Source organism: Ascaphus truei, chromosome 11, assembly GCF_040206685.1.
Source record: "Ascaphus truei isolate aAscTru1 chromosome 11, aAscTru1.hap1, whole genome shotgun sequence".
In the NCBI taxonomy this organism is placed as follows: domain Eukaryota; kingdom Metazoa; phylum Chordata; class Amphibia; order Anura; family Ascaphidae; genus Ascaphus; species Ascaphus truei.
In genome coordinates, this window is record NC_134493.1 from 12,062,899 (window position 1) to 12,081,388 (window position 18,490).

Below are 18,490 nucleotides of genomic sequence, written 5' to 3' on the forward strand. Positions count from 1 at the left end.
ATGCGGAGGATGGAGAGGGATTCCTCCGTAGGGTCCTGGGCTCCCCGCAAAGTCCCCCTCACCTTGTAGCTGCCAAAGATGGTGCCCCCTCAACCTCATGGCGCGCAGCTGGGAGCTCACGACCCGTAGCTAGAGCTGAAGAGGAGTCGCCGAGCTCCACATAGACTCCCCTCTATTGCATCAATAAACTGCTACATCCTCCCCCAAACTCCCCAGCAAGACCCTACGGAAAGCCCTAGCCAAGAGGTGCTCGTCCGGTGGCCCCTGTCGACCCCCCTACGAAGACCAAGAGGACTGCTAGCCCCCCGCAGGTCTACTCACTTTTTTTTGCGGAGCAGCCATCTTCTCCTGCTCCTTCCTCGAGGCACGCGGGAACAGCCCTGTTCTTCGCGGGCTGAGCCGGTGACGTCACTGGCTCTTGCGGCCGCCCATCTGCCTCTCGCGAGACTTGGCATAGGACACATATGCGCAGAGAGACCCAGCCGCAACGGCGCTGGGGGATGACGTGGCCGGAGCCCATAATGGTGGCAGCGAAGCCAAGACGGCACTCAAAACCCTCCCCTGGGGCCAGACTACTTCGTCGAGCCGGCGAGACTCGGCAGTCGGACACGCCGGGCGGCACACCCGGAACTGGGACACTACCAGGGACAATGACGGCAGGGGGGGCGGGAGTGGGGAGCGGGAGGGGAGCTAAGGGAGCGGGGTAATAAGCGGCTGAGGGGAAATTTATATTCATACCCGGGCCAACCTATAGTTAGGGAAGCAGTAGCTGCCCCCTGCTCGACCACACATTTAAACATAAAGTACCATAGAGAGATAGGTCTACATATAGCCTGTTGGCGTCAGCTTCACGGGCGCCAGTGGCTCCACCACCATCTTAGATACCGCTTAATGGCCTCAATAAACGTTAACCACCCACACATTAAAGCACAAACATCTAACGGTGGAGTCCAACACCCTGCCACATAGAAGGTAGCCATCCTCACATGAGAGGATAAGGAAGACTAGGTAGCTCTTCTACTGATCTCCCCACCTCTAAGAGGGGTCAGGATTGGAGCCACGCGGACCGCGCAATAGGAACCTCTATGGGGGCACGGGGCTCCTTACACCCTACATCCACGTAGAGGGCAAAAACAGGGGGAGCAGGGAGAGGGGGAGCTAAAGGAGAAGTGATTGAATGTTTTTTGTTGCTAAAGTTATAATACTGTTATTTAACTGTTGTCTGTTTAAAGGCGATGTGCCGGCGGGACAGTTCCCTGATCGGCGTGCATGCGTTCTCCGCTACGATCCCTGCAGAGCAGGGACCGCAAACAAGTCCCAGGGAGGCCAGGACCCAGCAGGCAGGGGAGATCCCTTCATCAGTCTGGGCCAAGTGACCATCCCCTTGGGCGCAAGGGCCACTGCCGGGGGCCCCCGGAGTGGGCCCTTGTCTTCGTGTTCCTATTTGTTTTTTGTACACTAGTATATTCGTCGTTTTTTGTTGTGAACCCAATCCCCTTTGTTGTGACCCCCATGTGCTCCCTTTTGTCCCCCCCCCCACTTCCCCTCTCTCTCCCCTCCCCCCCCCCCCGCCGCCTCCCACTCCCTCCTTACCCTCCCCTCAACTACCAACTTAAAAGGTTGCGCCCTGAAGTGAGTGATCGTCAGGTCCTACACATGGATTCCACGGGTAAGTCAAGCAACATGGCGAGGCACGCAGTCACACACAGTAATAAATAGCGTTGACTTTTATATCCCACAATGTGCAGGGCTTTAACAACCCCACTAAATGCAAACTAGCCTTCACTGACTATAAAAGAAAACATGCTGACGTGTTGCTCCTACACTAGACACATTTCAGTAAAACCAATACCCCCAAATACCTTGACAAAAACTTTTCCCAGGTTTTCTCTGCCTCTGCGGAAGTCAAAAAACGGGGTGTTGCCATCCTATTCCGTAACAGTATCCCATTCGAAGGCCTACTAACCAAAAGGGATAACGAGGGCAGGTATATTATAACAGTAGGTACTATTAGGAGACAGAAGATCACAATTGCATGTATATATGCCCCTTGTGAAAGGAGTGCAATCTTCTTAGAAAAATTCTTTAGAACCCTAAACTCGGTTGCGTAGGGAAGCGTTGTCTTAGCAGGAGACTTTAATATGGTCCTACAACCTCACATGGATAGATCAGGTGGAGTTACCCTACATAATAAAGGAGCAGGTATATCCCTACGCAGGGCCCTCAAAAGTAACCAACTGATAGACATCTGGAGAGAGCTTCATCCAGCAGATAGGAATTACACATTCTTCTCGCACCCACATGGCTCATACAGTAGGATTGATTACTTCGCAGTGTCCTGTCATCTGGTCCCCAAGGTCACCCAAGCGGAGATCCATGATATTTCATGGTCTGACCATGCACCATAGAGCTCCGGTGCAATAATATACATACGGTTAGACCAGGAACGAACTGGAAACTTAATGAATCCATTCTAAAAATTCCAGAGATCTGTGAGTATTGAAATAGACCAATTTTTCAAGGTAAATGCCGGCTCTGTCTCCTCATATCTGGTCTTCTGGGAGGCGCATAAAGCGACTCTCCGAGGTACCCTCATAAATATCACAGCTAGACGAAAAAAAGAGAGAGAGGCAAAAATTGTCACACTCCAAACTAAATTACAGGCTCTCTCCACCAAGCACAAAAAGAACCTAGATCCCCAAACCCTACAAGAGGTAAAAGACACTAACATTGAATTAAACATGATACTGACCTCCAGGGCTCATAATTCACTGAGTTAGTCAAAGAGGAAATTTTACGAAAAGGCAAACAGGCCGGATACGATGCTGGCCCGCATGCTGAAAGACAGGCAAACTAAATACAACATCCAAGCTTTACGCTTAAAATCTGGTACCCCTACTTCCAACCCCCAGAAGATAGTAGATGAATTCGGCTCCTTCTATGAGACCCTCTATAATGGTGAGAAAGTGGCACATAATCCTAACACGAGCAGTAAGATAAGAGATTTCCTGGCTAGCTCCAATCTGGTGAGATTGACAGAATCAGACAGAGCTTCCCTAAACGCCAACTTCACTTATGAGGAGTTGACACAGGCCATTAAGGAACTCAAACCTTCAAAGGCACTGGGGCCGGACGGCTTCTCAGGGTTATACTACAAGAAATTTATCAAGTTGCTCTCCCCTAGGTTGCTCCAAGTATTCAACGCTATTTTAACGGGAGCCCCCATCCCCAAGGAGATGTTACAGGCGTCTATATCAGTCATTCATAAACCGGGGAAAGACCCACTAGATTGCAAAAGCTATAGGCCCATATCACTAATCAATACGGATATCAAGCTGTATGCTAAATTACTGGCCAATAGACTATGTCTTATCCTATCCAGACTTATACATCCAGATCAGGTCGGATTTATCAAGGGCCGACAAGCCGCAGATAATACCCGTCGATTTATAGATCTGTTAGATTTGGCCACTATTGACACCGCTCAAAGTATGCTGTTAAGTCTGGACGCCGAAAAGGCTTTCGATAGGATAGACTGGCCCTACTTGAAGGAGACGCTTGCGGCATTTGGCTTTGGAGATCGGGTGAGTGAAGCGATTTTATCGTTGTACTCTAACCCCACCGCCAGGGTTGTACACCAAGGCTACCCCTCTCGGCCCCTCTAAATTGGAGCGGTACGAGACAGGGCTCTCCACTATCACCCCTCCTATTTGCCCTTTGTATTGAACCCCTGGCGGCACAAATCAGAGGAAACCCTGACATCTCAGGGTTAAACGCATACTCCCAAATCCATAAAGCGGCCCTGTACACAGATGACATCCTCTTGATGATCACGAAACCCCTCACTTCACTACCGAACCTATTTGACCTGCTTGACCGGTTTTCTAAAATCTCCGGCTTCAAAATCAATTAGTCCAAGTCTGAGGCTCTCAATGTCAATCTCCCCAGACACATAGAAAAATTATTAAAATGAAACTTTAAATTTCACTGGCAACACAAGTCTATAAAATATCTGGGTGTCCACATCACCAGAAACGTCAAAGATATATACAACGCAAATTATCCCAACCTAATCAGGACCCTAAAATCAGACCTACAAAAATGGACATCCAAAAGGATCTCCTGGATAGGAAGAATCCATAGTGTCAAAATGAACTTACTCCCCCGTATCTTATATCTCTTCCAAACTCTCTCAGTGCCACTCAGATTGAAGGACCTGCACTCACTTCAATCTGACATCTCCAAGTTTATATGGGGAGGTAAAAAACCAAGAGTCAGCAAAATCAATATGAAAAGGTCGGTCTTGGCTGGAGGCCTAGCGGTACCCTGCCTGTTATCATATTACAAAGCTGCACAGTTGAGCCAAATTGTGCAATGACAGTCTGACCCGAGATCTAAAAGATGGGTCGAATTAGAGAGCGCTGCCTGTGCGTCTGTAGAACTACGTAATCTAATCTGGCTCCCCAAAACGGCGCGAAAAGGTGCAAATATGCCGCTATCCTCAATGACCAACTCATTGTCAATCTGGAAGGCCACAAGAATTAAGCATTCCCTCACAACGACACGCTCTATGATGTCACCCCTGTGGAATAATTCCGTGTTCGTGCCGGGCCTATCGGTCGGTAATATATCAATTTGGAGAAAGAAAGGTTATAATCGGATTAAAGATCTGGAAGGCCATGACAGAAAAATTAAGACGTTTGATTATGTCAGATTAGAAAAAGAGATCCCCCACTCAGAATTCTTTAGATACCTCCAGATCAGGGCGTTCTATAACAAATTTGCCCCGTACCCACCATTGACATCCTTCGAAAAGTTCTGTCTGGCAGAGACCGACACAAGGGGACGTACCTCGCAGCTATACAGCGAAGTGATCAGTACTGGCGAACAAGCCCATGAGATACCCTCATTTAGATCTCGATGGGAAGCAGACATCGGAGAATGTCTGGAGGACGAGGACTGGAGTGCTATTTTTCTAGCCACAGTAAAGAGTTCCATATGTACCACCCTCAAGGAGAACGCATATAAGGTCCTGATGCGATGGTACCTTACCCCACTGAAATTATCCAGGTTTGTGCCGGGATCCTCCCCGCTGTGCCCACGCCAGTGTGGAGGATCAGCAGACCTGTTCCATATGTTGTGGTCTTGCCCGCGGATCTCCCCATTCTGGGAGACAATTAGACTTTGGATACAGAGACTGTTGATCTCATTATTCCCCCAGATCCATGGCTGTTTCTCCTAAAAAGACCACGAGCGGGTCTCTCTAAAGCTCACAATAAACTCGTTGCTCACTTTGCACTTGCAACGCGGTGTGAGATTGCAGCACTATGGAAAAGCTCAGACATACCAACCATCCCAAAAATTCGGAATCGCATTTGGTTTATCTGCCAGATGGAAAAGTTAACGAGTCTGGTTAACGACACTGGCGACAACTATCTAAAAGTCTGGACGCCTTGTTTGGCACAGACAGACATCCCGGGGATAGAAAGGGCATCAATTTGGCTATGATAATTACCAGGTCCGTTCTCCTTGGGAGAGGTGTGATACACTCACGCTCTGTGCCAGATGCCCACAATTTAGCCAGGCAACATACCTCGTAACAGCTATCAGACACACCCACGATCACTAGCACCCCTCCCTTCCCCCCCTACCTCCAACCCCCTCTACTCCCCCCCTTTCTCTACCTCTTGGTTCAATGTTTGTCCACCGGTTTGTCCGTCCGTATGGTTGTCTGTTTGTCGGTCTTCACATTTGTTTGTCTACCCATGTTGTTGTCTACCTGTTGGTATATACGTCGTTTGGCTGATTTGTGTGTCTGTCGGTTGGGCTGTTAATGAGTCGGTAACTGAGCTTGTGCGTCTGATCCCCTCGGTTAGAAGGTGGATTTGTCACCATTATATTGACTCCAGAATGCGAGCCTTGTCTCGATGCCCCTCTAGGCTCACCAGTTTGACTACAGGTCGAAGTTCTGTTACGCTACTATTAATATCGTTATATTTTCGGAGACAATGAGGATCACCACGACATAATGTATCTTTTAATGCATTGTAATGTATTCTGTTATAAACCAATAAAAATTTAAGTTACAAAAAAAAAAAGAAAGGCAGATTGTAATCAACTGAGGAGTAATCTACAAGTAATATAATGGGATGATGTTTTTGCAGGGAAAAATGTAGAAGATAAATGGGCAGTCTTTAAAACATTGTTAGAAAAGCACACTTATCAGTGTATACCCTTTGGTAATGAGTATAAAGAAATAAGTCAAAACCGATGTGGCTAAATAGGTAGGGGAGGAAATGGAAAAGATGAGGCAGGTGCTTAGATTCGTGAAGTCAGAAGAGACGGAGACTTCGTATCCAAAATTATATGGAATGTAACAAAAATTGCAAAAGGGCAATCAAATTAGCAAAAATGGATAATGAAAAAAGGATTGCACTAGTAAGTAAGATCAGCCCTAAAAAGTTATTTAAGTACCTTAATAACAAAAAAATGGGAAAAGAAAATATAGGGCCCTTTCAGTGTGAGATGGGTAGGCAGATTATTGGAGATAAGGAAAAAACTGAGGTATTAAACAAATTCTTTGCCTCTGTGTTTACCAGGGAAGAATCAATTTCAATTTTAGTGCCGCAGGAGGAAGCCACAACCTCCATATTAATGAACAATTGGTTAACCGAGCAAGAAGTATATAGACAGCTTGAAAAAATTTAAGTAAATAAGGCACCTGGCCCCAATGGCATACTGTACATAATGGAACTTTTTCAGGTTGGGCTAAGGTCAGGGCTCAGTACTGGGACCCATGCTTTTTAACTTGTTTATTAATGGCCTTGAGGGTGGCATCGAGAGCAAAGTCTATCTTTGCTGATGATACTAAATTGTATAAGGTAGTAGAATCAGAGCAGGATGTAATTTCTCTCCAGAAAGACTTGGAGAGACTGGAAACGTGGGCAGGTAAATGGCAGATGATGTTTAATACAGATACATGTAAGGTTATGCATTTGGGAAATAAGAATAAACAGGCGACTTACAAATTAATTGGGGATAAATTGGGGGAATCCATGATGGAGAAGGATTTAGGAGTGCTTGTAGACAGCAGGCTTAGCAATAGTGCCCAAAGTAATACAGTAGCTGCAAAGGCAAACAAGATCTTCTCGTGCATTAAACGGGGAATGGATGGAAGGGAAGTACCGTATATTCCGGCGTATAAGACGACTGGGCGTATAAGACGACCCCCAACTTTTCCAGTTAAAATATAGAGTTTGGGATACACACACACACACACACACCACTATACACACATATATATATATATATATATATATATATATATATATATATATATATACACACACACACATCACTATACACACACACCACAATACATATATACAGGCATACCCCGCATTAACGTACGCAATGGGACCGGAGCATGTATGTAAAGCGAAAATGTACTTAAAGTGAAGCACTGGCTTTTCCCCACTTATCGATGCATGTACTGTACTGCAATCATCATATACGTGCATAACTAATGTAAATAACGCATTTGTAACAGGCTGTATAGTCTCCCCGCTTGCGCCCAGCTTCAGTACAGGTAGGGAGCCGGTATTGCTGTTCAGGACGTGCTGACAGGCGCATGCGTGAGCTGCCGTTTGCCTATTGAGCGAGATGTACTTACTCACGAGTGTACTTAAAGTGAGTGTCCTTAAACCGGGGTATGCCTGTATATACACACACACACATACATCACTATATACACACACACACACACATCACTATACACACACACACCACTATACATATATATATATATATATATATATATATATATATATATATATACAGGCATACCCCGCTTTAAGGACACTCACTTTAAGTACACTCGCGAGTAAGTACATTTCGCTCAATAGGCAAACGGCAGCTTGCGCATGCGCCTGTCAGCACGTCCTGAACAGCAATACTGGCTCCCTACCTGTACCGAAGCTGTGCACAAGCGGGGAGACTATAGAGCCTGTTACAAATGCGTTATTTACATCAGTTATGCACGTATATGACAATTGCAGTACAGTAAGTGCATCAAAACTGGGAAAAAGGGAGTGCTTCACTTTAAGTACATTTTCACTTTACATACATGCTCCGGTCCCATTGCGTACATTAATGCGGGGTATGCCTGTACACACACACACACACACACACACACACACACACACACACATATATATATACACACACACACACACACATCACTGTATACACACACACACCACTATATACACATACATCACTATATATATATATATACACACACACACACACACCACTATATACACACACACACATCACTATATATATATACACACACACACCACTATATACACACACACATCACTATATATATATATATATATATATATATATATATATATATATATATATACACACACACACACACCACTATATACACACACATCACTATATATATATATATATATACACACACACACACACCACTATATACACACGCATCACTATATATATATACACACACACCACTATATACACACACATCACTATATATATATATATATATATATATATATATATATATATATATATATATACACACACCACTATATACACACACACATCACTATGTATATACACACACACACACATCACTATATATATACACACACACACACACACACATCACTATATACACACACATCACTATATATATATATATATATATATATATATATATATATATATATATATATATATACACACACACACACATCACTATATACAGACACATCACTATATACAGACACATCACTATATACAGACACATCACTATATACAGACACATCACTATATATAGACACACACACACACACACACACACGTGAAAGTACTACTGTACTGCATGCTCGGCTCCCCACGCTGCGGAACACTGGAGGAGTAAAGACAGGAAGAGGAGGGCTTGTGTCTGTGTGCAGAGGGACGCCCCGCCCCCTCTGCAAGCACAGGGAAACAGCAGCAGCACGGAGCTTCTGCCTGCCACTGCTCTGCTCTGCCCCCAGGTTTCGCCGCACAGGCTGCGCCCCCCAGTCGGCGTATAAGACTATACCCGGCGTATAAGACGACCCCCGACTTTTGAGAAGATTTTCCTGGTTTAAAAAGTCGTCTTATACGCAGGAATATACGGTAAACATAATTATGCCCCTTTACAAAGCATTAGTAAGACCACACCTTGAATATGGAGTACAATTTTGGGCATCACTCCTTTGAAAAGACATTATGGAACTAGAGAGAGTGCAGAGAAGAGCCACCAAATTAATAAAGGAGATGGATAATCTGATTTATGATGAGAGGCTAGCTAAATTAGATTGGTTTACTTTAGAAAAGAGGCATCTAAGAGGGGATATGCAAATATATTCTTGGACGATACAAGGATCTTTCAAAAGAACTATTAATCCCAAGGGCAGTACAAAGGACTCTGGGGCATCCCTTAATGTTGGAGGAAAATAGATTTTACCAGCAACAAAGGAAAGGGTTCTTTATAGTAAGGGCAGTTAAAATGTGGAATTCATTACCCATGGAGACTGTGAGGGCAGATGCAATAGATTTGTTCAAAAAAACGTTGGACATCTTTTTAGAAAGGAAAGGTATACAGGGATATACCAAATAAGTAAACATGGGAAGGATGTTGATCCAGGGATTAATCCGATTGCCAATTCTTGGAGTCAGGAAGGAATTTATTTTTCCCCTTATGAGATATCATTGGATGATACACTACCGACACGATTTATTCGAGCACGGCTAGTTCCGCAAGCCGGGGGATGCCCCGGCGTGCTAGCCCCACTCCCTCGGCGTGCCGCGCGTCACTGATGCGCGGTCACGCGTCATCGGGTGCCAGCGCCCCCTGCACGCGCGTCCAGGGCTCCCCGAGGGAGCCCTGGTGTCCCGCGATGTGGGGGACGGCGGCAGGGGGTTCCGGGGGACCCGGCGGACCCGGCAGCGGGAGGGAGAGCGCCCCGATCGGAGGGCGCTCTTCCGCTGCTTCGGCGCGCGCCTGGCACCCTCCGGCGCGCGCCAGGTTACTGCTGCGGCCGAGAACGGGCAAATGCTCGAATAAACTCGGCCGCAGCAGTATGTCACTGGGGTTTTTTGTTGGCCTTCCTCTGGGTCAATAAGGAAGTATAGATATAGGATAAAGTATCTGTTGTCTAAATTTAGCATAGGTTGAACTTGATGGACGTACGTCTTTTTTCAACCTCATCTACTATGTAACTGTGTAACTATGTACCGATGAGCAGACCAACAAACAATACCTTTTACACACTAAAGCAACAATTAAAGACAGACTATTGTCTCCACCCATAACACCTGAAACGCAAGTCAAGATATCTACTACTAGTAAATACCCAAATGCTACATAATAATCTGCTAGAAATGTTTAAAAGTTAGGTAGATTAGAGGGTCAAATGACGGAGATGAAATCAAACCATGTATAAATACGCAATAGGAGACGGTTACATCCCACGAAACATCACGATTTCAGATATCAAGATCTATACATTGTGTGCTTCTTCCACACCTAAAAATGTGCATGCTGAAAATGGACGTATTGTGTTTTTTTTTTATCTCTTGACACATCATCTCATTATAAAAAATGTAAATTGAAGTAATCTATACAGACCTTACATTAATGGGAGATTTGCCAAGTGATTCAAGACCCAAGTAGCCAGTGAAATAATAAGTACATTGTGCTTCCTTGGAAAGATTTAGTCATGCTTAATTTCATTATTTAGGCCCTGTTAAAAATGAACATAGTTGACTTTATTGAATTGAAGCAGATAAACTGCTTATGTCTTTATAATTTCTATGCTAACATTTGTGTATATTTATATTTGTGTGTGTGTGTGTACTCAAAGCTTTTGTTCTTTCTTCTTTTAATCAGTCTTGTGCTTCTTCGGATGAGAATGAAGGTGTCGTCTTTCAAGCTATTGAAAGTATCAACCTTTTGAAATTAAGGTAGCTGCATATAGTATTACATATTATTTGTACATTTTGTGATCTTGCACACATTACTGAAGGTAGAGGTTGACAATTTTCAGTGCAGTTGCGTGGGAGCTCTGAACACAATTAAGCAGTAATGATTCAGGACACTTCAACACATATCAACACCTGACCATGATGCCATAATAACGATTAAATCACTAAAATCTTTGATGAATTAGAATGTGGGAGAATATCACAAACATACTTTTTCATTGACAATTACAGTGGAAACCTACAGAACAACGTTCAACATTACTTAACATCATTTTAATTGTTATTCTCTACAGTTATCTGCCGAAGACAGCCCAATGACATGCACTTTCTTGTAAATACTCCAATATAAGATACTGATTAATATGCTGTCTGTAGATATTAAAGGCACAATACCTTTTTAATTTAAAAGCGTAGAAGACCATTTGTTATCTGTTTAACAATATAGATTAATTGCTTTACTTATATAATCATACCTGAAGGAAACGTTTGATTTGTTTTTGTTTGTCTGGTAATAAATAAAGGTATTCTTTTTGATGGCCGCTCTAAATATTGGAGTTTTATATACTTTTGGCCCACCTTGTTATTGTTGGAGGGACCATAAGGAGGAAATAGGGGGCCTTGGCAGTGCATGCGTCACATTTTGGCATCACACACATTAGAGCCAACCTCGTCATAGTGTTAACACAGCAGAATACTGCCAGAATATGACAATTTACATAGGAGTCCATGGCAGTGATGGAGCAAAATATCACAACATATCCAAACACATCTCAGCAGAGGGAACAGTGATTCTGGTTACATCTGCACTTTCTCAGAAGTTACATAGGGAAAGAAAGACTTGCTATATCACTTCACTGACAGAGAGGCCCGCAAAGTATTGGCCACCTGTCAACAATTGGGCATATACCTAAAATACGAGTGCATAAGGTACCTAAATTGTGTGATGCAAAGAGAAGATGGCCTGTTCTTTTCCAATGTAACTGGGGACTGCACTTTTATCGAAGGAGTAAATGATGCTGTGAAAAGAGAGAAGTTCTTCTATGGGTCATTATATTAAATATGATGTTACGTTTTTAAATAATTTCAGGTAGTTTCCAGGTGGACGTTACACATCGCTTTGAAGACCTTTTCTTAAGAGTGTTACTGCTCACTAGCTAATCTAATTGACATCTACATACACGGACATACACACAGCAGTGAATGAGCTCTCACACTTGTACGCATGCAGCAGTGAATGAGCTCTCACACTTGTACGCACGCAGCAGTGAATGAGCTCTCACACTTGTACGCACGCAGCAGTGAATGAGCTCTCACACTTGTACGCACGCAGCAGGGAATGAGCTCTCACACTTGTACGCACGCAGCAGTGAATGAGCTCTCACACTTATACGCACGCAGCAGTGAATGAGCTCTCACACTTGTACGCATGCAGCCGTGAATGAGCTCTCACACTTATACGCACGCAGCAGTGAATGAGCTCTCACACTTGTACGCACGCAGCAGTGAATGAGCTCTCACACTTGTACGCACGCAGCAGTGAATGAGCTCTCACACTTGTACGCACGCAGCAGTGAATGAGCTCTCACACTTGTACGCACGCAGCAGGGAATGAGCTCTCACACTTGTACGCACGCAGCAGTGAATGAGCTCTCACACTTATACGCATGCAGCAGGGAATGAGCTCTCACACTTGTACGCACGCAGCCGTGAATGAGCTCTCACACTTATACGCACGCAGCAGTGAATGAGCTCTCACACTTGTACGCACGCAGCAGTGAATGAGCTCTCACACTTGTACGTACGCAGCAGGGAATGAACTCTCACACTTGTACGCACGCAGCAGGGAATGAGCTCTCACACTTGTACGTACGCAGCAGTGAATGAGCTCTCACACTTATACGCATGAAGCAGTGAATGAGCTCTCGCACTTATACGTACGCAGCAGGGAATGAGCTCTCGCGCTTATACGCATGAAGCAGGGAATGAGCTCTCGCACTTATACGCACGCAGCAGGGAATGAGCTCTCACACTTATACGCACGCAGCAGGGAATGAGCTCTCGCACTTATACGCACGCAGCAGTGAATGAGCTCACACACTTATACGCCCGCAGCAGGGAATGAGCTCTCGCGCTTGTACGCACGCAGCAGGGAATGAGCTCTCGCTCTTATACGCACGCAGCAGTGAATGAGCTCTCGCACTTATATGCACGCAGTAGGGAATGAGCTCTCACACTTATATGCACGCAGCAGTGAATGAGCTCTCACACTTATACGCATGCAGCAGGGAATGAGCTCTCGCACTTATACGCCCGCAGCAGGGAATGAGCTCTCACACTTATACGCCCGCAGCAGGGAATGAGCTCTCGCACTTATACGCACGCAGCAGTGAATGAGCTCTCACACTTGTACGCATACAGCAGGGAATGAGCTCTCACACTTATACGCATGCAGCAGGGAGTGAGCTCTCACACTTATACGTACGCATCAGTGAATGAGCTCTCACACTTGTACGCATGCAGCAGGGAATGAGCTCTCACACTTGTACGCATGCAGCAGGGAATGAGCTCTCACATTTGTACGCATACAGCAGGGAATGAGCTCTCACACTTATACGCACGCAGCAGGGAATGAGCTCTCACACTTATATGCACGCAGTAGGGAATGAGCTCTCGCACTTATACGCACACAGCAGGCAGGGAATGAGCTCTCACACTTATATGCACGCAGTAGGGAATGAGCTCTCGCGCTTATACGCACGCAGCAGGGAATGAGCTCTCACATTTGTACACATACAGCAGTGAATGAGCTCTCGCACTTATACGCACGCAGCAGTGAATGAGCTCTCACACTTATACGCACGCAGCAGGGAATGAGCTCTCACATTTGTACGCATACAGAAGTGAATGAGCTCTCACACTTATACGCATGCAGCAGGGAATGAGCTCTCACATTTGTACGCATGCAGCAGGGAATGAGCTCTCACACTTATACGCACGCAGCAGGGAATGAGCTCTCACACTTATATGCACGCAGTAGGGAATGAGCTCTCGCACTTATACGCACGCAGCAGTGACTGAGCTCTCGCACTTATACGCACGCAGCAGGGAATGAGCTCTCACACTTATATGCACGCAGCAGTGAATGAGCTCTCACACTTGTACGCACGCAGCAGTGAATGAGCTCTCACACTTATACGCATGCAGCAGTGAATGAGCTCTCGCACTTATACGCACGCAGCAGTGAATGAGCTCTCACACTTGTACGCACGCAGCAGTGAATGAGCTCTCACTCTTGTACGCATGCAGCAGGGAATGAGCTCTCACACTTGTACGTACGCAGCAGGGAATGAGCTCTCGCACTTGTACGCATGCAGCAGGGAATGAGCTCTCACATTTGTACGCACGCAGCAGGGAATGAGCTCTCGCACTTATACGCACGCAGCAGGGAATGAGCTCTCACACTTATACGCACGCAGCAGGGAATGAGCTCTCGCACTTATACGCATGCAGCAGTGAATGAGCTCTCACACTTGTACGCACGCAGCAGTGAATGAGCTCTCACACTTATACGCACGCAGCAGGGAATGAGCTCTCGCACTTATACGCACGCAGCAGGGAATGAGCTCTCACACTTATACGCACGCAGCAGTGAATGAGCTCTCACACTTATACGCACGCAGCAGTGAATGAGCTCTCGCACTTATACGCACGCAGCAGGGAATGAGCTCTCGCACTTATACGCACGCAGCAGGGAATGAGCTCTCACACTTATACGCATGCAGCAGGGAATGAGCTCTCGCACTTATACGCATGCAGCAGGGAATGAGCTCTCACACTTATACGCACGCAGCAGTGAATGAGCTCTCGCACTTATACGCACGCAGCAGGGAATGAGCTCTCACACTTATACGCATGCAGCAGGGAATGAGCTCTCGCACTTATACGCATGCAGCAGGGAATGAGCTCTCGCACTTATACGCACGCAGCAGTGAATGAGCTCTCACACTTATACGCATGCAGCAGGGAATGAGCTCTCGCGCTTATACGCACGCAGCAGTGAATGAGCTCTCACACTTATACGTACGCAGCAGGGAATGAGCTCTCACACTTATACGCACGCAGCAGTGAATGAGCTCTCACACTTATACGCACGCAGCAGTGAATGAGCTCTCGCACTTATACGCACGCAGCAGGGAATGAGCTCTCACACTTATACGCACGCAGTAGGGAATGAGCTCTCACACTTATACGCATGCAGCAGTGAATGAGCTCTCACACTTATACGCATGCAGCAGTGAATTAGGTCTCGCACTTATACGCACGCAGCAGTGAATGAGCTCTCGCGCTTATACGCACGCAGCAGTGAATGAGCTCTCACACTTATACGCACGCAGCAGGGAATGAGCTCTCGCACTTATACGCACGCAGCAGGGAATGAGCTCTCGCACTTATACGCACGCAGCAGGGAATGAGCTCTCGCACTTATACGCATGCAGCAGTGAATGAGCTCTCGCACTTGTACGCACGCAGCAGGGAATGAGCTCTCACACTTGTACGCACGCAGCAGGGAATGAGCTCTCACACTTGTACGCACGCAGCAGGGAATGAGCTCTCGCACTTGTACGCACGCAGCAGGGAATGAGCTCTCGCACTTATACGCACGCAGCAGGGAATGAGCTCTCGCACTTGTACGCACGCAGCAGGGAATGAGCTCTCACACTTGTACGCACGCAGCAGTGAATGAGCTCTCACACTTATACGCACGCAGCAGGGAATGAGCTCTCACACTTATACGCACGCAGCAGTGAATGAGCTCTCACACTTATACGCACGCAGCAGTGAATGAGCTCTCGCACTTATACGCATGCAGCAGTGAATGAGCTCTCACACTTATACGCACGCAGCAGGGAATGAGCTCTCACACTTATACGCACGCAGCAGGGAATGAGCTCTCGCACTTATACGCATGCAGCAGTGAATGAGCTCTCACACTTATACGCACGCAGCAGTGAATGAGCTCTCACACTTATATGCATGCAGCAGGGAATGAGCTCTCGCGCTTGTACGCACGCAGCAGTGAATGAGCTCTCACACTTATACGCACGCAGCAGTGAATGAGCTCTCACACTTATACGCACGCAGCAGGGAATGAGCTCTCGCACTTGTACGCACGCAGCAGGGAATGAGCTCTCGCACTTATACGTACGCAGCAGGGAATGAGCTCTCACACTTATACGCACGCAGCATGGAATGAGCTCTCGCGCTTGTACGCACGCAGCAGGGAATGAGCTCTCGCACTTGTACGCACGCAGCAGTGAATGAGCTCTCGCGCTTGTACGCACGCAGCAGTGAATGAGCTCTCACACTTATACGCACGCAGCAGGGAATGAGCTCTCACACTTATACGCACGCAGCAGTGAATGAGCTCTCACACTTATACGCACGCAGCAGTGAATGAGCTCTCGCACTTATACGCATGCAGCAGTGAATGAGCTCTCACACTTATACGCACGCAGCAGGGAATGAGCTCTCACACTTATACGCACGCAGCAGGGAATGAGCTCTCGCACTTATACGCATGCAGCAGTGAATGAGCTCTCACACTTATACGCACGCAGCAGTGAATGAGCTCTCACACTTATATGCATGCAGCAGGGAATGAGCTCTCGCGCTTGTACGCACGCAGCAGTGAATGAGCTCTCACACTTATACGCACGCAGCAGGGAATGAGCTCTCGCACTTATACGTACGCAGCAGGGAATGAGCTCTCACACTTATACGCACGCAGCATGGAATGAGCTCTCGCGCTTGTACGCACGCAGCAGGGAATGAGCTCTCGCACTTGTACGCACGCAGCAGTGAATGAGCTCTCGCGCTTGTACGCACGCAGCAGGGAATGAGCTCTCACACTTGTACGCACGCAGCAGGGAATGAGCTCTCGCACTTATACGCATGCAGCAGGGAATGAGCTCTCACACTTATACGCACACAGCAGGGAATGAGCTCTCACACTTATACGCACGCAGCAGTGAATGAGCTCTCACACTTATACGCACGCAGCAGGGAATGAGCTCTCACACTTGTACGCACGCAGCAGGGAATGAGCTCTCGCACTTGTACGCACGCAGCAGTGAATGAGCTCTCACACTTATACGCATGCAGCAGGGAATGAACTCTCACACTTATACGCATGCAGCAGGGAATGAACTCTCACACTTATACGCATGCAGCAGGGAATGAGCTCTCACACTTATACGCACGCAGCAGTGAATGAGCTCTCACACTTATACGCATGCAGCAGGGAATGAGCTCTCACACTTATACGCATGCAGCAGTGAATGAGCTCTCACACTTATACGCATGCAGCAGTGAATGAGCTCTCACACTTATACGCACGCAGCAGGGAATGAGCTCTCACACTTATACGCACGCAGCAGTGAATGAGCTCTCACACTTGTACGTACGCAGCAGGGAATGAGCTCTCACACTTATACGCACGCAGCAGGGAATGAGCTCTCACACTTGTACGTACGCAGCAGGGAATGAGCTCTCGCACTTATACGCACGCAGCAGTGAATGAGCTCTCACACTTGTACGCATGCAGCAGGGAATGAGCTCTCACACTTATACGCACGCAGCAGTGAATGAGCTCTCACACTTATACGCACGCAGCAGGGAATGAGCGCTCACACTTATACGCACGCAGCAGGGAATGAGCTCTCGCACTTATACGCATGCAGCAGGGAATGAGCTCTCACACTTATTACGCATGCAGCAGTGAATGAGCTCTCACACTTATACGCACGCAGCAGGGAATGAGCTCTCACACTTATACGCACGCAGCAGTGAATGAGCTCTCACACTTATACGCACGCAGTAGGGAATGAGCTCTCACACTTGTACGCACGCAGCAGGGAATGAGCTCTCGCGCTTATACACACGCAGCATGGAATGAGCTCTCGCACTTGTACGCACGCAGCAGGGAATGAGCTCTCACACTTATACGCACGCAGCAGGGAATGAACTCTCACACTTATACGCATGCAGCAGGGAATGAACTCTCACACTTATACGCATGCAGCAGGGAATGAACTCTCACACTTATACGCACGCAGCAGGGAATGAGCTCTCGCACTTGTACGCACGCAGCAGGGAATGAGCTCTCGCACTTGTACGCACGCAGCAGGGAATGAACTCTCACACTTGTACGCACGCAGCAGTGAATGAGCTCTCGCACTTGTACGTACGCATCAGGGAATGAGCTCTCGCACTTATACGCACGCAGCAGGGAATGAACTCTCACACTTATATGCATGCAGCAGGGAATGAGCTCTCGCACTTATATGCATGCAGCAGGGAATGAGCTCTCACACTTATATGCATGCAGCAGGGAATGAGCTCTCACACTTATATGCATGCAGCAGGGAATGAGCTC

The 18,490-nt window shown here is 46.8% G+C and overlaps 1 protein-coding gene across 5 annotated transcripts in view; it reads left to right on the forward strand.

Moving 5' to 3' along the window:
* KATNIP (katanin interacting protein) overlaps positions 1 to 18,490 on the forward strand; it is a 184,407-nt gene that overhangs the window by 65,130 nt on the left and 100,787 nt on the right. For all 5 annotated transcript variants that reach the window (XR_012787351.1, XM_075565272.1, XM_075565274.1 and 2 more), the window contains exon 9: positions 10,961 to 11,034. Coding sequence is in view for 4 of the 5 variants with exons in the window: in XM_075565272.1 (XP_075421387.1) it covers positions 10,961 to 11,034 (74 nt within the window). In the remaining variant the exon portion in view is untranslated. The remainder of the gene's footprint in view (positions 1 to 10,960; positions 11,035 to 18,490) is intronic.